At 42.3% G+C, this 22544-nt stretch overlaps 1 protein-coding gene across 4 annotated transcripts in view; it reads right to left on the bottom strand.

Annotated features, from left to right (window-relative positions):
• RAD54B (RAD54 homolog B) overlaps nt 1–22544 on the bottom strand; it is a 1676581-nt gene that overhangs the window by 376478 nt on the left and 1277559 nt on the right. For all 4 annotated transcript variants that reach the window (XM_044066559.1, XM_044066560.1, XM_044066556.1 and 1 more), the window contains exon 8: nt 15956–16163. In XM_044066559.1, coding sequence (XP_043922494.1) covers nt 15956–16163 — 208 coding nt within the window. The remainder of the gene's footprint in view (nt 1–15955; nt 16164–22544) is intronic.

A 22544-nucleotide genomic window follows, 5' to 3' on the forward strand; every position in this document is an offset into this window, starting at 1 on the left:
GTACTGGCAACATCACTGACCACAAGTGCAGAGGAGGCAGATGGTTCACTAGTTGCACTCCCCCCAACCACCACTACCACTGACAGGCACAATATAAGGCAGAGCAGGTGAAGTGGTGGAATGTGGCCCAAAAAGCGGAACCCAGATGAGCACACAGTGAACTGCACTGTCACACAAAAAAAAATGCATGCAGTGTGAATAGCAGCCTTTGCTAGTCATTACACAGTAATGCCTCACTATGCCTCTGACATCTACAAATACACCACACTGGTGGAAGTGTGCAGTGGGTCACAGTCATCATTTATTTACTTATATTTATTGACCAGGGTACAGCACTGATCCTTGTGGACCTATTTCAGGTTCTGTCTGGGTGTTAATACGTAATACTTTCAAACAGTACAATTACAAATGAAAAAAATGTGTAAAACCTCAGTACAATGGCAATAGAACAATTAGAAATGAGAACACTGAAGTACATCAATTTTCAAATAACCACATAAAAGGATTCATTCCAGGGCAGTATTAGGGCAATATCAGACAAACATGCATTCCCATAGTGCAAATATAGTAATGTTACAGCAAATATAATGAGTAAATGATTAAAATGTATCTGTATTTACAAGAAGACAATAGTGCAAAAGGGAATCTCACACCTGCTTCTTGACATTCCCCGATTGCTGGGATAAATTTGCTTCTCTTCTGTCTGGTTCACAGTCAATAATCATTTTCCAAAAACTCTCTACTGTCTCCAATTTTCAATACTTTGCCCTTCTGCCACAGTTTTGTCAGGATCAAATCTGTCTTCTGGGATGATTGCATCTTTATTAATATAGGTCTTGACTGCTTTCTCATGGCCAGGTTTGGTGCATACACACAATGTGCCCTTTCAGTTAACAAATCCTGCAGTGGATCACCAGTCCATTTGCTTATTTGTGCTTTCAGAAAATTAATACAGTCTGTTCCTTCCACTTTCTCTGGTAAACCAGAAAATCTCAAGTTTTTCTTTTTGTGTGCGTGTTCTCTCCTCTAACTCTCTTCTTAAGTAGTCTTATATTCAGCCCACCTTTTCTTCATTTCAGTCTCTGATTTATTTTGCAGTTTTATCAATTCATTTGAATAACTATTTAAAGCTTCCTTCATTTTTCCAGCCTTTTGTTATTTCAGTTAATATACTCCTTTAATGTTTCATTTACTTTAATCAGATCCGAGTACATTTGATTTATTTTTTCCTCTAAATTACTGGAAGCCATCTGTTGTCCCAAAGCTGGGGCTTGAACTGCGTTTTGCTGAACAGCTACAGGATTCTTCCCAGTCAGTGCTTTCTCTACACCTTTTCCAGCTGCTTTTCTTTCAGACTCTCTAACTTTCTTCTTTGCTGGCATCCAAGCAGTGTACATACCGCCAGTAACTGACTTTTTCTAAAACTGGCTAAACTACTAGCCCTTATCACTCAGTTTCTTTTTCAGACTGGGAGAGGTGAAATTAAGCTGATGATTAGAACTAAGGAAGCAGAGAGCTTGTTTTGCTGAAGCTACGACTGAAGCCAGTATTCAAATGTACTATTTTCACCAGGGGGATGCTGCAACAGGACCCCCCCATTAAATAATGGAACAGAAGAGCTTTAACATTACATTAAACAACTGCATTAAAATGATTATAAATAAGTGATTAGACTGTAAATTGTCTGTAAGTGGACCTCACCAGTATGTCCTAATATTCCTGGGTTGTTATATTTCTTAAGGTGATATGCTTGTTTATTGTGTAAGAATAACAGCAACAAAATTCTCCCCTGTTTGTAGCACCTGGCAAAGTTCATGCAAATTGTAACCTACAGGCCTTATGGGACCATACCTTATCAAGCTGTATAAACTATAAAAACGAATATTACTCGAATAACTAATGAGGTTACCCAAGTATACAGTCATATATCCCCCTTCATTATGACCTGTTTTAGCCCTCATAATTTACACCACTTTAAGTTAGCAAGCCATGCCTTTGCTTGTTTCTCAATGTTTCATTAATAGATCAAGTATCTATTATATTGTTATATAACTGACTGTCATCATCTGCTACTCTTCTTGTTATTGGCATTTTATTAATAAAAATGATTACAAACAAGAGGAAAATGCTTTATAATAACAGCAAACCTTACATATTCTGTAGAAGAGTGCTCATTTATAAAGATAAGAAACTTTAAAAGTGTAACTGAGCTTAATAGCACACATCAAGAAGCGACTGGCATATGACCATTATTGCACTCCAGGCATGTGATAAAACACACTTAGTGCAGTTGCTATTATGTGTTAACATTTATATGTGGAATCAAAGGTCACACGACAGAACATTCATAACTCAAAGCCAAACCATGTGAAGGAGACACTCGCACTGTAGGCACCACTAACTACCTTGCAGTGCTAGATACATGCTCTTCTTTCCTGAATGACTACTTTATATTTTAACAGACAAGAGATTTATCACCTCACTCAAAGAAGAGCTGCTCCTTGGCAGGTATCCATAATGAGTGAACACTAGCAGTAACATCAGTTGATGAAACTGTACACTGTGTTTTGATTTCCATGACTTCAAATAGCAGAATGGCATCAAAAGGGTATAAGGGAAAAACAAGCCAAAAGACATCATGAATCTATGAGATGGCAAATGAATCTATTAGATGGCAAATGACAATCAGAAAGGGTTCTAAAATATAACATCATTATGAATGGTTTCCCCAATCCATACATATTCTTGTTTGTGTGCACTCAGGCAAACACACACACACACACACACACACACACACACACACACACACACAAACGCACTTAAAGGGTACCCTTGTAAGGAAGTTGAATATTAAATGAAAACAAAACAAGTAAGCAGAAAAAGAAGTTATGTCTTACCATAATGTTCCATCTGTATTGTTGATCCTCGTTCAGTCATTATGCCTGGGTTATCGGTTCCGACCTCGGAACCGAGCCGGCCACCTTCCAAGCTCGCGACAGCCACAAACTCTCGAGCTAAACTCTTACCCACAATTCCCCTCTCCCTGTTACCTCAGACTGAGTTTGCAAGTCTAAGAAAGTAAAGGCTACCTCTGGCCAAAGGACCTAATGGAACCAGAAGATGAGATCCACTATAAGCCTCAGGAGGGGGAAGGAGGGAGGGTCGTAATGACTGAAGGAAGATCAAGAATACAGATGGAACGTTATTTTAAGACATAACTTCTTTATCTGATATCGTTAATGCTCTTTCATTCTTTATGCCTGGGACAGTCCCCAGCTACCTTTATTCCTGGGATGCTCTCATGGAAGGACATTCCTGAGCACCATTGAACCAAAGGATGCTCTTCCTCTGGAGGCCAAATCCAATTTGTAATAGTTGATGAAGGTATGAGGTCTAGCCCAAGTTGCAGCTGCACAAAAATCATGTAAAGAAGCTCTAACATGGAAGGCAGCATAAGTTGCTACCAATCTAGTGGAATGAGCCCTTACGGCTGTAGTCAGAGGGATATCGTAGGTTTTGTGAATACATGTTACACAGTCTTTTAACCATTTAGCCAATGTGACGTTAGAAACAACACATCCAAATCTAGGCCAATAATAACTGATCTGATTTGCAAGAAGCCTTAGTTCTGTCCAGATAGAAACAAACTTGTCTGTGAATGTCTAGGGTATGTAGACAATATTCTCCTCTGTTAGAATGATTGGGAAAGAAAACTGGCAATTCAATGGTTTGGTTAATGGACATTTCAGAGATCACTTTTGGCAGAAAGGAAGGATTAGTTCTCAATGACACTCTATCTTTATGAAAGATCACGTAAGGCCGTTTGATGCACAGAGGTTGAAGTTCAGAGATACGTCTGGCAGAAGTAATGGCGACCAAGAACAAAGTTTTCCCTGAAAGAAACTTGAGGTTGCATGAAGAAACTGGTTCAAAAGGAGACGTTGTCAAAGCTTGCAGGACTAATGGCAGGTCCCATGGCTGGATAGGTTCTCTAAAAAGGGGTTTCAAATGATTTACACTTTTTAGAAAGGTCTTGCATAATTTGTGTGACATAAGGGAAGAGTCATGGACACCATTGTGAAAATTAGATATTGTGGCCAAATAAACTCAAATGGTAGAAGTAGATAGGCCAGATTGGAATAAACTTGACAGGTATTCCAATACTACCGGCACTGGTGCTCAAAAAGGGTCTATCCATTTTTCCTTCAGCCAAATGGTAAACCTTTTCCACTTGCTGAGATAAGTAGTTCTCGTGGAAAACTTATGAGAGGCAATAAGAATGTCACTTACTGGGGAAGAAAGATCAGTCTGCCTGGCAATCACCAGAAGTGGAGTAGCCAAGCTGAGCTTCAGGCTGTTCAAGTTGGGGTGAATCAGGTTCTGCGGTGGGAGATCAAGTCCGGAGTTGGATTGAGAATCCATGGCTGATCTAGCAGGTGAGGCCATAGGAAGGGGAACCAAATTTGACGAGGCCAACATGGCGCTATGAAGATTATCGTGCTCTTCAACCGGCGGGCTTTCTTCAGGAACTGGGGAATGAGAGGAAGAGGGGGAAGGCATAAAGCAGACCCAAGGGTCAATCGTGGACTACAGCGTCCCTGGGTGACTGTCCCCGAGGGGGAATCAGGGCGAAGTATATTGCTGCATTTGTAGTTGGTTGGGGATACAAAAAGGTTGCAGCAAGGGAGACTCCAGCGGTTGAAAATCTCCGCCACTATAAGAGGATTCAGAGACCACTCATGTGGTTGCAGAATGCACCTGCTCAATCTGTCTGCTATCACGTTGGAACTGCCAGGAATGTGCGTTGCTATCAGAAAGCGGTTGGTAGCCATCGCCCATTGCCATATCCTCATGGCCTCCCGACAAAGTGGGTAGGATTTGGTTCCGCCTTGTTTGTTGATGTACCAGACTACAGCCATGTTGTCCGATTGTATTGCAATAGTCCCTGACTGGAGGAAGGGATGGAATGCTTGCAACGCTAGAAGCAACACCCTCAGTTCTATGACATTTACATGCAGATGGGTCTTCAGTTCCGACCATGTGCCTTGGACTGTCTTCGCTTGAAAAAGACCCCCCCCCCACCCCCATCAGGGAGGCGTCCGTGGTCACTGTAGCTTTGGGCTGTTGGGGTGTGAAGGGGCGAGACCACTGTGACATCCACCAAATCAAGTCTTATTTGCATCTCTGAGTCACCCGAATCTGGGATGATAGAGGAAACTGAAAAGGGTACCACTGGGCGAGCAGCAACTATTGTAAGGGCCTCATGTGGAATCTCGCAAGGGGAACAATGGTGATGGAAGCTGCCATGGAACCCAACAGCTGGAGGACAGAATGTGCTGTGGATCTTTCCCTTGAGAGGCTGGGTATGAGTCATTTTATCCTTAGAATTCTGTGCTCTGGAATCGATGCCTTGCAGTTCTTTGTATCCAACAGGACCCCAATGAATTCTATGGATTGGGATGGGGGAGGTTGGATTTTTGCCAGTTTATAGTTACACCTAGCCTTTCTGCGGTGTGAAGGGAGTATGCAAAGGCTTTTTCCAATAGATGTCTGGTGGAGGCGGTGATGAGCCAGCCGTCTAGGTATGGTAACACCTGGAATCCTTGCAGTCACAAGTGAGCTGTGACAACTGCCATGCACTTTGTGAACACTCTGGGGCTGTAGACAGTCCGAAGGGCAGTACTCTGAACTGGCAATGACTGGCTCCAGCACGGAAGCGAAGGAATCTTCTCGATGGTCTGTCCACCTTTATGTTGTGGTACGTATCTTGAAGATCTAAAGAGCACATCCAATCGTCTGCCTTCAAGAGTGGGAGGATAGACTGCATTGTGACCATCCAGAATTTCTGTACCTTTACGAATTTGTTTAACACACTGAGATCCAAAATCGGTCTCCAGTACCCGGACTTTTTTGGCACCAAAAATAATCTTGAGTAGAATCCGGATCCTATATGATCTGGAAGGACTATTTGGATGACTCTTTTTCTTAGCAGCTTTGAAATCTCGAATGCTGCTTCTTCCATTTGACTGGGTGGAACGTTGGGTAAGTTTCTTAGGGGGGGGCAGGACAAAGATCAAAGGGAATATGATAACCTCTGGTTATTATCTCTCATACTCAAGAATTGGTGGTAATGGTTACCTTTAGGATCATTAGCCTAGTACTCTCCTTTGATCACATAAAGCCAAAAATAGCAAAGACTGTATGTCTGGCCTCATTAAACCCTAAATCTGCTGCCTACCATTGCAGTATGATCCACCAGTGGCCTTCAGGATGGTTGAAATATATCTCAAGCAACACAATATGACGATGAGTTGGGGTTTAGTATAATGGTTAGGGTGTTTATGTCACTGACACAAGTACAGGGTTAGATTCTTACCTTTGAAAGGGAAATTGACTAGGCTTAAAATGGCCCACAAAAGCAGCTAGCCTAGTATTTATCTATGAACCTATGAGGAAACATTAAAGAGACAAAGACAGTGGGTCCAGCCACCCACAGCCTGCCTGTGTGCTGTACTGGCAACATCACTGACCACAAGTGCAGAGGAGGCAGATGGTTCACTAGTTGCACTCCCCCCAACCACCACTACCACTGACAGGCACAATATAAGGCAGAGCAGGTGAAGTGGTGGAATGTGGCCCAAAAAGCGGAACCCAGATGAGCACACAGTGAACTGCACTGTCACACAAAAAAAAATGCATGCAGTGTGAATAGCAGCCTTTGCTAGTCATTACACAGTAATGCCTCACTATGCCTCTGACATCTACAAATACACCACACTGGTGGAAGTGTGCAGTGGGTCACAGTCATCATTTATTTAATTATATTTATTGACCAGGGTACAGCACTGATCCTTGTGGACCTATTTCAGGTTCTGTCTGGGTGTTAATACGTAATACTTTCAAACAGTACAAATACAAATGAAAAAAATGTGTAAAACCTCAGTACAATGGCAATAGAACAATTAGAAATGAGAACACTGAAGTACATCAATTTTCAAATAACCACATAAAAGGATTCATTCCAGGGCAGTATTAGGGCAATATCAGACAAACATGCATTCCCATAGTGCAAATATAGTAATGTTACAGCAAATATAATGAGTAAATGATTAAAATGTATCTGTATTTACAAGAAGACAATAGTGCAAAAGGGAATCTCACACCTGCCTCTTGACATTCCCCGATTGCTGGGATAAATTTGCTTCTCTTCTGTCTGGTTCACAGTCAATAATCATTTTCCAAAAACTCTCTACTGTCTCCAATTTTCAATACTTTGCCCTTCTGCCACAGTTTTGTCAGGATCAAATCTGTCTTCTGGGATGATTGCATCTTTATTAATATAGATCTTGACTGCTTTCTCATGGCCAGGTTTGGTGCATACACACAATGTGCCCTTTCAGTTAACAAATCCTGCAGTGGATCACCAGTCCATTTGCTTATTTGTGCTTTCAGAAAATTAATACAGTCTGTTCCTTCCACTTTCTCTGGTAAACCAGAAAATCTCAAGTTTTTCTTTTTGTGTGCGTGTTCTCTCCTCTAACTCTCTTCTTAAGTAGTCTTATATTCAGCCCACCTTTTCTTCATTTCAGTCTCTGATTTATTTTGCAGTTTTATCAATTCATTTGAATAACTATTTAAAGCTTCCTTCATTTTTCCAGCCTTTTGTTATTTCAGTTAATATACTCCTTTAATGTTTCATTTACTTTAATCAGATCCGAGTACATTTGATTTATTTTTTCCTCTAAATTACTGGAAGCCATCTGTTGTCCCAAAGCTGGGGCTTGAACTGCGTTTTGCTGAACAGCTACAGGATTCTTCCCAGTCAGTGCTTTCTCTACACCTTTTCCAGCTGCTTTTCTTTCAGACTCTCTAACTTTCTTCTTTGCTGGCATCCAAGCAGTGTACATACCGGCCAGTAACTGACTTTTTCTAAAACTGGCTAAACTACTAGCCCTTATCACTCAGTTTCTTTTTTCAGACTGGGAGAGGTGAAATTAAGCTGATGATTAGAACTAAGGAAGCAGAGAGCTTGTTTTGCTGAAGCTACGCACTGAAGCCAGTATTCAAATGTACTATTTTCACCAGGGGGATGCTGCAACAGGACCCCCCCATTAAATAATGGAACAGAAGAGCTTTAACATTACATTAAACAACTGCATTAAAATGATTATAAATAAGTGATTAGACTGTAAATTGTCTGTAAGTGGACCTCACCAGTATGTCCTAATATTCCTGGGTTGTTATATTTCTTAAGGTGATATGCTTGTTTATTGTGTAAGAATAACAGCAACAAAATTCTCCCCTGTTTGTAGCACCTGGCAAAGTTCATGCAAATTGTAACCTACAGGCCTTATGGGACCATACCTTATCAAGCTGTATAAACTATAAAAACGAATATTACTCGAATAACTAATGAGGTTACCCAAGTATACAGTCATATATCCCCCTTCATTATGACCTGTTTTAGCCCTCATAATTTACACCACTTTAAGTTAGCAAGCCATGCCTTTGCTTGTTTCTCAATGTTTCATTAATAGATCAAGTATCTATTATATTGTTATATAACTGACTGTCATCATCTGCTACTCTTCTTGTTATTGGCATTTTATTAATAAAAATGATTACAAACAAGAGGAAAATGCTTTATAATAACAGCAAACCTTACATATTCTGTAGAAGAGTGCTCATTTATAAAGATAAAAAACTTTAAAAGTGTAACTGAGCTTAATAGCACACATCAAGAAGCGACTGGCATATGACCATTATTGCACTCCAGGCATGTGATAAAACACACTTAGTGCAGTTGCTATTATGTGTTAACATTTATATGTGGAATCAAAGGTCACACGACAGAACATTCATAACTCAAAGCCAAACCATGTGAAGGAGACACTCGCACTGTAGGCAACACTAACTACCTTGCAGTGCTAGATACATGCTCTTCTTTCCTGAATGACTACTTTATATTTTAACAGACAAGAGATTTATCACCTCACTCAAAGAAGAGCTGCTCCTTGGCAGGTATCCATAATGAGTGAACACTAGCAGTAACATCAGTTGATGAAACTGTACACTGTGTTTTGATTTCCATGACTTCAAATAGCAGAATGGCATCAAAAGGGTATAAGGGAAAAACAAGCCAAAAGACATCATGAATCTATGAGATGGCAAATGAATCTATTAGATGGCAAATGACAATCAGAAAGGGTTCTAAAATATAACATCATTATGAATGGTTTCCCCAATCCATACATATTCTTGTTTGTGTGCACTCAGGCAAACACACACACACACACACACACAAACGCACTTAAAGGGTACCCTTGTAAGGAAGTTGAATATTAAATGAAAACAAAACAAGTAAGCAGAAAAAGAAGTTATGTCTTACCATAATGTTCCATCTGTATTGTTGATCCTCGTTCAGTCATTACGCCTGGGTTATCGGTTCCGACCTCGGAACCGAGCCGGCCACCTTCCAAGCTCGCGACAGCCACAAACTCTCGAGCTAAACTCTTACCCACAATTCCCCTCTCCCTGTTACCTCAGACTGAGTTTGCAAGTCTAAGAAAGTAAAGGCTACCTCTGGCCAAAGGACCTAATGGAACCAGAAGATGAGATCCACTATAAGCCTCAGGAGGGGGAAGGAGGGAGGGTCGTAATGACTGAAGGAAGATCAAGAATACAGATGGAACGTTATTTTAAGACATAACTTCTTTATCTGATATCGTTAATGCTCTTTCATTCTTTATGCCTGGGACAGTCCCCAGCTACCTTTATTCCTGGGAGGCTCTCATGGAAGGACATTCCTGAGCACCATTGAACCAAAGGATGCTCTTCCTCTGGAGGCCAAATCCAATTTGTAATAGTTGATGAAGGTATGAGGTCTAGCCCAAGTTGCAGCTGCACAAAATCATGTAAAGAAGCTCTAACATGGAAGGCAGCATAAGTTGCTACCAATCTAGTGGAATGAGCCCTTACGGCTGTAGTCAGAGGGATATCGTAGGTTTTGTGAATACATGTTACACAGTCTTTTAACCATTTAGCCAATGTGACGTTAGAAACAACACATCCAAATCTAGGCCAATAATAACTGATCTGATTTGCAAGAAGCCTTAGTTCTGTCCAGATAGAAACAAACTTGTCTGTGAATGTCTAGGGTATGTAGACAATATTCTCCTCTGTTAGAATGATTGGGAAAGAAAACTGGCAATTCAATGGTTTGGTTAATGGACATTTCAGAGATCACTTTTGGCAGAAAGGAAGGATTAGTTCTCAATGACACTCTAGCTTTATGAAAGATCAAGTAAGGCCGTTTGATGCACAGAGGTTGAAGTTCAGAGATACGTCTGGCAGAAGTAATGGCGACCAAGAACAAAGTTTGCCCTGAAAGAAACTTGAGGTTGCATGAAGAAACTGGTTCAAAAGGAGACGTTGTCAAAGCTTGCAGGACTAATGGCAGGTCCCATGGCTGGATAGGTTCTCTAAAAAGGGGTTTCAAATGATTTACACTTTTTAGAAAGGTCTTGCATAATTTGTGTGACATAAGGGAAGAGTCATGGACACCATTGTGAAAATTAGATATTGTGGCCAAATAAACTCAAATGGTAGAAGTAGATAGGCCAGATTGGAATAAACTTGACAGGTATTCCAATACTACCGGCACTGGTGCTCAAAAAGGGTCTATCCATTTTTCCTTCAGCCAAATGGTAAACCTTTTCCACTTGCTGAGATAAGTAGTTCTCGTGGAAAACTTATGAGAGGCAATAAGAATGTCACTTACTGGGGAAGAAAGATCAGTCTGCCTGGCAATCACCAGAAGTGGAGTAGCCAAGCTGAGCTTCAGGCTGTTCAAGTTGGGGTGAATCAGGTTCTGCGGTGGGAGATCAAGTCCGGAGTTGGATTGAGAATCCATGGCTGATCTAGCAGGTGAGGCCATAGGAAGGGGAACCAAATTTGACGAGGCCAACATGGCGCTATGAGGATTATCGTGCTCTTCAACCGGCGGGCTTTCTTCAGGAACTGGGGAATGAGAGGAAGAGGGGGAAGGCATAAAGCAGACCCAAGGGCCAATCGTGGACTACAGCGTCCCTGGGTGACTGTCCCCGAGGGGGAATCAGGGCGAAGTATATTGCTGCATTTGTAGTTGGTTGGGGATACAAAAAGGTTGCAGCAAGGGAGACTCCAGCGGTTGAAAATCTCCGCCACTATAAGAGGATTCAGAGACCACTCATGTGGTTGCAGAATGCACCTGCTCAATCTGTCTGCTATCACGTTGGAACTGCCAGGAATGTGCATTGCTATCAGAAAGCGGTTGGTAGCCATCGCCCATTGCCATATCCTCATGGCCTCCCGACAAAGTGGGTAGGATTTGGTTCCGCCTTGTTTGTTGATGTACCAGACTACAGCCATGTTGTCCGATTGTATTGCAATAGTCCCTGACGGGAAGAAGGGATGGAATGCTTGCAACGCTAGAAGCAACACCCTCAGTTCTATGACATTTACATGCAGATGGGTCTTCAGTTCCGACCATGTGCCTTGGACTGTCTTCCCTTGAAAAAGACCCCCCCCCCCACCCCCATCAGGGAGGCGTCCGTGGTCACTGTAGCTTTGGGCTGTTGGGGTGTGAAGGGGCGAGACCACTGTGACATCCACCAAATCAAGTCTTATTTGCATCTCTGAGTCACCCAAATCTGGGATGATAGAGGAAACTGAAAAGGGTACCACTGGGCGAGCAGCAACTATTGTAAGGGCCTCATGTGGAATCTCGCAAGGGGAACAATGGTGATGGAAGCTGCCATGGAACCCAACAGCTGGAGGACAGAATGTGCTGTGGATCTTTCCCTTGAGAGGCTGGGTATGAGTCATTTTATCCTTAGAATTCTGTGCTCTGGAATCGATGCCTTGCAGTTCTTTGTATCCAACAGGACCCCAATGAATTCTATGGATTGGGATGGGGGAGGTTGGATTTTTGCCAGTTTATAGTTACACCTAGCCTTTCTGCGGTGTGAAGGGAGTATGCAAAGGCTTTTTCCAATAGATGTCTGGTGGAGGCGGTGATGAGCCAGCCGTCTAGGTATGGTAACACCTGGAATCCTTGCAGTCACAAGTGAGCTGTGACAACTGCCATGCACTTTGTGAACACTCTGGGGCTGTAGACAGTCCGAAGGGCAGTACTCTGAACTGGCAATGACTGGCTCCAGCACGGAAGCGAAGGAATCTTCTCGATGGTCTGTCCACCTTTATGTTTGTGGTACGTATCTTGAAGATCTAAAGAGCACATCCAATCGTCTGCCTTCAAGAGTGGGAGGATAGACTGAATTGTGACCATCCAGAATTTCTGTACCTTTACGAATTTGTTTAACACACTGAGATCCAAAATCGGTCTCCAGTACCCGGACTTTTTTGGCACCAAAAATAATCTTGAGTAGAATCCGGATCCTATATGATCTGGAAGGACTATTTGGATGACTCTTTTTCTTAGCAGCTTTGAAATCTCGAATGCTGCTTCTTCCATTTGACTGGGTGGAACGTTGGGTAAGTTTCTTAGGGGGGGGCAGGACAAAGATCAAAGGGAATATGATAACCTCTGGTTATTATCTCTCATACTCAAGAATTGGTGGTAATGGTTAGCCAGGCAGAAGGGTACAAAGAGAAACGACCCCCAACCGCTTCCAGAGGAAAGCAGTTGGGCCGCTCTTCAGGAGCGCTGGTAGGACTGGCCAGACAAAGAATATCTGGAGCCCTGGTTATGCAGACCTCCTCTGCCCCGAAAGGGGCGTCTTCCATATGAGTTTCCCCCTCTGCCTCTAGGGGAAAACTCGGCTTGTGTGTCATGGAAAGAACCTTGAGACTTTTTGTGCCACATCTTCCCACTCTTCTGGTTTCTGGAGAAAGCCCGTTGAGGGGAAGTGTAACTGACATCCACAGCAGAAAGGGTCTTACCATCCTGTTCACATCTAGCCAGTATGTCTTTTACCTTGGGTTCAAATAACGAAGAGGCTTCAATGGGAGCATTCAGAAAGGAAGCCTTGAAGGGTTCCATGAAATCACACAAGCGCATCCAGGCATGCCGCCTCATGACAATGCCTGCACCCACTGCTCTAGCTGCTCCTTCTGATGCGTGAGAAATCAGATGCATGGAGGAGTTAGAGATCGATTCAAGGGTGGCCAACTGTGAGGCCACTATGTCTCGGACCTCATCAGACACAGCTCCGGCCAAAGTTTCAGAGAGCTAAGAAATTAAGTCTCTTTGAAGCCTGGTAAAATGACTGCAAAGGTCGCTGATGCAAAAGTACGCTTCCCTAATCTGTCCAGCGCCCAGGACTCTTTGTTGGGCGGGTGAACAGTCTGGCTTTCTTCCACCAGATCCTTTTTTGTTGCGGCCGCCACCACCAAGGCATCTACAGGAAGACCTTTGGACCAGTGAGGATCACTATCTGGAGGGGACAAGATTTTATCTGGCCTCTGGGGAATGGCTTCAACGGTGTCAAGAGCCTTCCATGCACGCTGCACGACAAGCCAGACAAGGTCGTCGGCAGGTGGAGTAACCCAGGAGGTAGGGGGCGGGGTAAGAAAGGCCTGCAGGAACACAGACTCTTCAGAGGTGGGGTTAGAAGGCCACCATTCACCTCTCTGTTTAAGTATTTCGAGGATATCTCCAAAGGATACCTCAGAGGGTGACCAAGGGGACCCTTCCCCATCATCAAAGTCTGTGTCTTTTGTGAGGGACTCCTCTGGGGAGTCCACGTGCTTCCTCTTACACAAACTCTTGAGATGAACTTCCTCAGGGGGAGAATCTGGGGAAGACAGCACAAAAGGGGCCTCTTGTGGGAGTGTGTCCTGAGGCCCTTGTGCCCGGTGTCCGCTGGGGGGGGCTTGTGTAAATTGCGGTCCAGAGGAGGATGGGGCACTGATAGTACAGGATCGCCAACAGATGTAAGAGCCTTCTCCATGAGTTGAAGGCTGGTCCACCCGAGGAGATCACACCTCGCTCAAGCAAATCAGCCTGCCAACTCGGAGTCCCTGGATGGCTGCGAAAAACAGAAGTATGTACGCCACAGCTGGCATCCTGAGCAGTGACTGGAGTGACAAGTCTCTCCCACCACAAAGGCAACTGCGGCTCCTTAGTGAGGTCCATAAAAGTAGCCGTAGTGAGGGAAGTCTGTGCTACAAGCAAGGGGCTTCAAAGGCAATGAAGGAGGAGAATAGGTAGGAGTCTTTGGAGAAGGGTGTTCACCTCCAAAGGAAGAATAGGTCCTGGAGGGTTGGATACCTCTGGCCGAAAGCAAGACACACCACATCATGCTCAGAGAGGCTTCTAGTGGATCTCATGGACATTAGCTGAAGGGGAGTCAGGTCTATCCAAGGATGAAGGAAACTCTGTGCCCACAAAGGGGTCTTTGGATAGTGCTAAAATAGGTGTCTGCACTGAGAACAACGGAGCTGATAAAGTCTGCACTACTGGTGTCTGCACCGAGGAGATCATCGGTGCCGAATGTAAGGTCTGCACCGACGGGGTCAGTGCCGAAGTGGTAGTTGGCACTATGGTAGGTGCCGAAAGAATCTGTGCGGAAAACGAGGTGGTCTTTACCGAGAGGATAGTCAGTGCCATGTAAATTGTCAGAGCTGAAGCAGCAGAGGGCATCGGAACAGTCATTGACACCGTAAAGGTCTGCATCGATGAAAAAGTCAGTGCCGGTAAGGAAGTCTGAACCGAGGTGACCCTCGGTTCCGATGAGGTGTAGGACACCAATATTTGGTGCTGAAGTAGCGGATGGTGCCGAAGGCTTCGGTGCAGAAGATCTAGGTACCAAAAGGCTCGGGCCAAGGAAGTCAATTCCGAACTAGAAAGTTTGGCCTTCTTAGGTCTCGGTTCCTGATGGTCCCCAGCAGGAAACGACAGAAGAGACTTGGCCTTTTTATGTTCATCCTTTTTCTTATGGGAACTAGGAGGGTTTGAAGCCTCCGACCCAGAAATAGCCTCTGTAAAGGAAGATTTAAGTAGTCCCTTTAAGATCAGCTTATTTTTCCTTTCCACCAAAGTCCTGTTAGAAAAGTTCGCACAAAAAACGCAAGTCGGGTCAACAGTTAAGTGAGGCACACCCAAACAGTAAACACATAATGAATGTGCGTTCAAAATAGGCAATTTATGCCCACAATCCACACATCTTTTAAACCTGGACCACCTTTTTTCTCTGCCATGATAGGTAGGTGGAAGAAAAAGAAAGGAAGGAAGAAGGTACCAACAATGGTACGAGAAATACCCGAAGGTAAGGCAAAGAAAGGTTTTACCAACGATGGTAAAGGAGTTACCTCATGGTAAGAAGAAAAAAAAAAGGCTAGGAAAAAACAAGAGAGAGTCGCTAGGTGCGATAGGGTAAGAGATAACTAAGAAGATTTCAACTGAGAAAAGCTGTAACATGATTAGGTATTATCAAAGAAAGTTTCACTTAGCTCAAGAAAAGTGGCTTGACACGACTGAATGGCAATGCGGCAAACGAAATCTGAGGTAACAGGGAGAGGGGAATTGTGGGTAAGAGTTTAGCTCGAGAGTTTGTAGCTGTCGCGAACTTGGAAGATGGCTGGCTTGGTTCCGAGGTCGGAACCAGTAACCCAGGCGTAATGACGGAATGAGGATTAAGAATATCAGATCAGTTATTTCAAAAGCACATGAAAGCAGCCAAACTGATTTCACCTCTCCAGATACTGTGTAGATAAAACTGTTGGTACAGTGCGTGTGTGTGTATTGCAATAAAGCTTTATCTCGCATCATATTTGTTTATGTTGTTTAATTATAAAAGGACACCAAATGAATATTCTCTGACTAACTAAATGTACTGACTGATAAAAGATAAACATGGCAATGAACGGCACACACATTCTTTTGAATTTTCCCTCTATACCAGTTTTAGATCAAATTGGGCATATTTATTAAGTGGCAGAAGAGTTTACTGACCAGTAAGGATTATCCTTCTTTCACATGTCAAACTGAGAAGGGCTGAAGCAGTCTTAATAGATGTATTCTTCAAGCGATGCCCTTCATCACAAATTATAAGGCCAAAGTCAACACGCTGAATATGATCCAAGGAACGCAGTAGCATTTCATAGCTGATAATAAGGACAGGATAAAGTGGAGAATTCAAAAATTCTTCTGCTTTGTGAACCTTCAATGCAAGCACATGAAACCATTTTAGTTAGTCACAATGTGTGTGCAAAAAACCATAGCTTCAATCAACCATTCAAACAGCCCACACCCACAGACAAATAGATAATATTTGCAAACGTCCTGTTTGAAAATCAGGTTTTCATGTATTTTCCAATTTTTACATTTCTTCTAGATGTCCTTAACATATTATAATATGTGCTTTCAAATCTGTATACTTGTTCCCTGATGCAGCATATAATTCTAGGAATAAAATTCCTTTATTCCCACTTCTTGAGAGCTTGGCAGTAACGTGAACGTAGAGGTAAGTTATCCTCAAATGAAAGATAAAGGAGAAGTTATTACAGTAGGTGATCTTTATAGCCAGGCCCATACCCAATAGGAATGCAGAAGAAAATGATCTGTATTTATTACAGAAAAAAGCAACAAACTTTGATTAAGCTGGTTCTGCACTGTATCCAGGATGAACAACAGTGGGCAGTTTAGGCGGACGAAGTGGTGCAAACTGGTAATCAAAATCTCATGATATTTTAAGTACCTTCATGGCAAGCCCTGTCACATGGCTCTTCTAAAGGTCTTGAGCCCTTATGCTCTTGATTACATGCTCCCATGAATTGTGTACAGCATCATGTTTTGGGCGAACAGCTGTACCTTATGGTTCCTAGTTCTTGAAACACACTACACTACAAAAAGATAAAATTAAACTTGCTGCTAACTTACAGAGTCCTGCTGCATCGTAAACTAACAATAAATGCAGGCAAAAAAAAAGCGAGGCGTGGACAGAAGGCTTGTATACATTACCCACTGCAAAGGGCCCTCTTGAAGATCAATTTATATAGTAAATATTTACCTATATAATGTGTCTTCGGGAAGTTAACACAAGGCAAGAACTCCTAGTGCTATCATAAAACATTTGAGAAGTGGGAAGCAGCCAGTCGGGTAGCAGAAGTCCAGTACAGCTATGTAAGTACACTTACCATAACAGTAGATGTTCAGAGAGATCACTGTTGCAGTAGCCTAAACTATGGCATCCTACCAAAGATCAGATAAGGCAGCCACCTTCCAAAGCTTTAGGGCACCTCTCACACCCCTAGCCACTGCCCTGCATGAGGTAGACAGGATAAAATCAGTGGCTAGGGCTAAAACTTCACAGCTCTCTTGCCTGAGGAGGAGGAGGCTAAAGCCCTGACAAATACGATCCACAGTAATAAAAATCCCACACCTTGGCATAAAAATAGAGAGATGAAGAAAGGATACAGCTACCATTGCAAGTGATTAGCCTATTAATATTAGCTCTATGCATCTATACCCCACCCCAGCTTAGGTCTATGCATCTATGCCCCACCCCAGCTCTTCTAGTGAAGAGAGAAAAAAAAAAAAAAGACGCTTTTTCTACTGGTATACCAATCAGGTAAGCCAGATGCTCAACAAGTTGCTGCAGTTTATAGCTCACCTGGAGGTTGTTTAAAAAAAAAAAAAAGGAAGACATTTTGTTTTGTTACTTTTAAACTAGCAAGCTGCTACAGTTTAGACCACACATGAAACACTACAGTGCTCAGGTTTCATAGCTTTTAAAAGCCAGAATTGCTTTAAAGAAAGATATGGGTGGCTGATTATGCCCCCACCACTTTGCACATGGGACAGTTGCCCCTCAAGCCCCACTCTGGCTACACTACTGGCAGCTACTGCAAATCTATTCAAACATCTGCAGTTATGCTAGGTATTTATTTATGATTTTATTTTACATTTGTTTACCGGGAAAGTCAGACTGGACACAGGTCCATTTTCAGCGGAGGCCCAGGGAGAAAAGCTCCACATTACAATACATTACATGATTGTAAAAAGAAGAAGAACATAACATACATATAGCATATATACACACAACAGGACATCATGCTAGTGATTAACATTTCTTACACTAGACAATCAGAGGTACATTTTTTTTCTTTTGCAGTTATAAGTTTTGTAAGGTAAATGTATACGGGTTTGGAAGCTTTCAGGGGAGAAACTGTTTATACATAGCTGTACCCTGACAAATTCTCTTGGTATGGATTAGCCTGGTGAGTGGCATGAGCTTAGCCAGTTACTTAGTGGGCTTTCAGGAGTTTTTTTGAATTACCTAAAGGAGGTGGTAGAAGTTATTTGGCTTGGTAGTGTGTTCCAGGTTTTGGCAATGGTATTGGCAAAGAGGGACTTACCAGCTTCATTTTTATGTTTGATGACAGTTATAAGGTTCTGGTTACTAGATCTTAAAGCTCTAGAGGGAATGTGGGGCTGAATTAGGTGCCGAAGTGCTGGAGTTATCTCAGGAAAGGTATGCTTACATACCTGTACTATGTTCATCGTATGGATCACTGCTGCAGATTATGGTAGGTATACGTAAATATCTGTACTATGTTCATATTATGGATCACTGCTGCAGATTATGGTAGGTATACGTAAATACCTGTACTATGCTCATCATATAGATCACTGCTGCAGATTTTGGTAGGTATATGTAAATACCTGTACTATGTTCATCGTATGCATCACTGCTGCAGATTATGGTAGGTATACGTAAATACCTGTACTATGTACATCGTATGCATCACTGCTGCAGATTATGGTAGGTATACGTAAATACCTGTACTATGCTCATCGTATAGATCAAAGCTGCAGTAGCCTACTTTATATGAGATGGATATGAGAGCTTTGAAAGCAGAACAAGGAGGAAAATGGATCAGAATCCATGACCCCCTGAAGAATAATCCTAGCTAAGGTTGCTCTAGGCCTAGGGAAAGAGACTAGGTTGTAGGGCTTGGTAAAGTTATGCAAAAATGACCAAGTTGCTGCCTCTAATATATTTCTAGAGTCTACCCCTTTCCAAAATGCCACTCAAGTAGCCAGAGCCCTGGCAGAATGGGAAACTGAGCTTGCCTGGAGTGACTTACAATAAAAAACAAAAGCATTGGACAATCATTTAGAAATTGTGTGTATCGACACTTAATGTCCTTTTTGATTACCTTCTTAGGAGATAAACAGCTGGTCAGCAATCTTGGAGGGTTTTGTCCTGACATACAGTGCCTACATTGCCTGTAAACATGCAGAATTTATAAAATTCTTCCTCTCTTATTTTCTAGCTCTGGTAAGAAAATGGAAGTGAACAGCGTCAGATACTCTTCTTGCAGAAAGAGCAGTTAGCATTACTGAACTTCACATCCGCTTCATACGCAGATTCAAAAAGAAACAGCTCATGTTTTTTCAAAACAAAATTAAGATCCCAACTGGAAGCCACCTGAATGCTAGGTGGCCAGATTTACCACACCTCCCTCAAAAACTGCTTGAGACTTGAGGTTAGGTAGAAAAGGGGGGGGGGGGTCTAATGGCAGAAGAGCAGATACTGTATGAACAAAAGATGAATCTTTATAGAAAAGTAAGAAAAGTAAGAGGATAACTCCTCAGATGCAAGTACTGTAGAACCAGAGACGTCTGGGTCTGCAAAGGTTCTTGGTTCTTAGTTTGGCACAAAACTAAAAAATATTTTCCATTTGCCCATATATGATGTTCTAGTGGTAGATTTATTTGCTTCCTTTAATACTTGCCTAACAGGTTTTAAAAGTGTATTATCCAGGCAGTCAAAGAATTTGAAGTTGGGGTGTATCAACCAGTCCTCTGTTAGTAAGTCTATTCAGTGAGAAAGCTTGAGGTAATTGCTATTGGTCATTTTCAAAAGAAGGGAGAACCACTACTGCCTGGACCAAAAACGAGTTACCTCAATTATCTTTAGGGAGTCCTTCTCTAACTTTAGAAGAACCCTGGTTATCAGAGGAAAAGGTGGAAAAGCAGAGAGGAACATTCACTTCCATGGGAATGAAAAGGCACCTATCTTCCAGGCCTAATTGCAAAGAGTCCTGGAACAGATTTTCTTTAACTGTCTCTTATGGCTACAGACAAACAGATATACTCGAGGAGTTCCCAGCAGATGAATCTAGTCCTGGAAGATCCCTAGGTTCAACTTCCATTCATGAGGGTCTGTCCTGATCCTACTCAGTTTGCCTGCAACAATGTTTTGCTCTAATTGAATGTAGGTAGCCTGGAAGAACAGCCTGAACCGAGTCACTAGATCCCAGCATTCCATTGCTACTCTGCAAAGGAGGTAGAGTCTGTATACCCCGTTTGTTTATGTACAACACCACTGGAGTTGTCTTTCGGCTTTTCCCGGTTAGGGGTCGCCACAGCAGAACTCCGGTCCGCTAATGATTGGCAGTAGATTTTCAAGAACGCCGAGGTGCCAGCTCGACGTTCAACCTTCAGCGAAGGCACGCCCATTTAAGCATGTCTTTCAAACGCCAACCCAACCGCGGGGAGGACATGCAGCCTCCACACAGAAGGCACTCCCCGCACTCCAGCAGAGAATCAAATGGGAGAATCACTTGCTGTGAAGCAACAACGCTACCGCTGCACCACCGCAGTACTGTCTGCCATTACTAGCAGAAGGCCTGGAGACCAAAGACTTTTCAGAGATTTGAAAATATTTATTAATTGCATCTTTTCTTTGATATTTATGCAGCTTAACTTGTCTTACTTGTTCCATAGGCCCTGCACTTTCACTCCTTTGGCTGCAGCTCCTGTACTCCGAGATCACATAGTCTTGGGGAAAGGGCTTATTTCCCTACCCCAAGAACTCTGCAATCATCTGTTAAGTTGATCAAATTATATCAGCTAAACAGCAGTTGCTGACTAAAGGAAGAGTTGACCAAATTCAGTCTACACACACACACATATATGTGTATATATATATATATATATATATATATATATATATATATATATATATATATATATATATACACACATATATATATACACATATATATATACACACATATATACACACACACACACACACACACACACACACATATATATATATATATATCTATATCCGGGGTCTATATTAAATTACCAAACGCTTAAAAATGCGAACAGTGATTGATTGACCCTATGTAAGCGAAAGCTTACAATGCCGAAGTGTCAGATCAGCGATTTATTTCCAAGGGGGAAAAAAAAAAAATCGCTGTTCCAACAAAAAAAAAAAAAAAAAAAGAATTTAAACATTACATTAAGTGGGGGGCTGCGCCCCCACACCACCCCTACTTACATATACCAACTCCGAGACCGCACTACAGTGCCGAAAATGGCAAAGTACAGAAGCAGCCAAGCGAATTCTTTCCCAAGGAAAGAATTCGCTTAACAGCCACTTCGATATTTTCCATTTTCTACCTTTTAAGTTCGACCAAGACGCATTCGAAAGAATGCGTCTTTTGTCTTCTAATATAGACCCTATATCCATGGGCCTACTTGACATTACGGAAATGTCAGTAGACCAACTTTCATATTACCGAGACGAAAAAGTCAAAGTTTCAGTTAACTGAAACTTCACTTTACAGACGTTCAGATGACTGAATAGTTAAAAGGCCGACAATCCAACCTCAGTGGAAAAGGAAATCCGCTCATTTCTGCACTGTAGTGTGATCTCGGAGTAGGTATATGTAAGTTGAATGGGGTTTGCAGGGTGCAGCTCCCCTGCAAAAATGTAACGTTAAAAAAAAAAAAAGAAAATAAATTAAGTTCCTGTTTTGTACTGAATATTCATGTCGGTCCGATAGCTACCGTCATGAATATTCAGTGGAATGTTCTGGATTCGCTGTTAGTGGTTGGTGGGTGGGGTGGGGTTGTGGTTAGGTTCTTTCACTACTAAAAACTCCTGATGTCCACCACGGCAGTAAAACTTAATAGTAAAATCAAAACTTTAAATAAAAAGAATACAGCATAAAATAAGCAGTCCTCAGTCTTCCGATACGCGCTTTCGGCAAATAAGCCTTCCTCAGATCGTATAAAAAGGACTGTTCAGCTTTTGTATTTATAAGGCATCACAGCCATTCCTCATTTAGTTCTCTGACACGCCCTTGTTGCAAACCAAAAGGAGGCCAGCTAGCAGAGAGGTATAATTTCCTTCATTGTAATTAAAGGGGGTAGTGCTTCTCTTTACTATAGGATTGTATATGAGAAAACTAATAGCTATGGATGTGAATACATTATATGAATGAAGCAACATTCAAGTAAACTTGCTAATCATATTCCTTCTTTTCTTAAGTGCAGGTTTTAATGGCACAGTAGTATTCAAGCCTGGTGATTTGTTTGCTCTTAAATTAATTATCCAGCATGTTTCCCTTAGCTCAGTGCGATTATGAACATCACCTCCTCTTGTGGTCTGAGAGACTGCCTCTATGGCCTTAAATACAAAGTAATGAGAAGGATACTGTGCTACGTGGGCTGCTAAGGCGTTATTGGGATCTTTCTGTTTGATGTCCCTCAAATGTCTGAGGATACGTTCCTTAAG

The sequence above is a fragment of the Protopterus annectens genome, chromosome 3.part1 (genome assembly GCF_019279795.1).
Source record: "Protopterus annectens isolate FY-2018-M chromosome 3.part1, PAN1.0, whole genome shotgun sequence".
Lineage (NCBI taxonomy): Eukaryota > Metazoa > Chordata > Ceratodontiformes > Protopteridae > Protopterus > Protopterus annectens.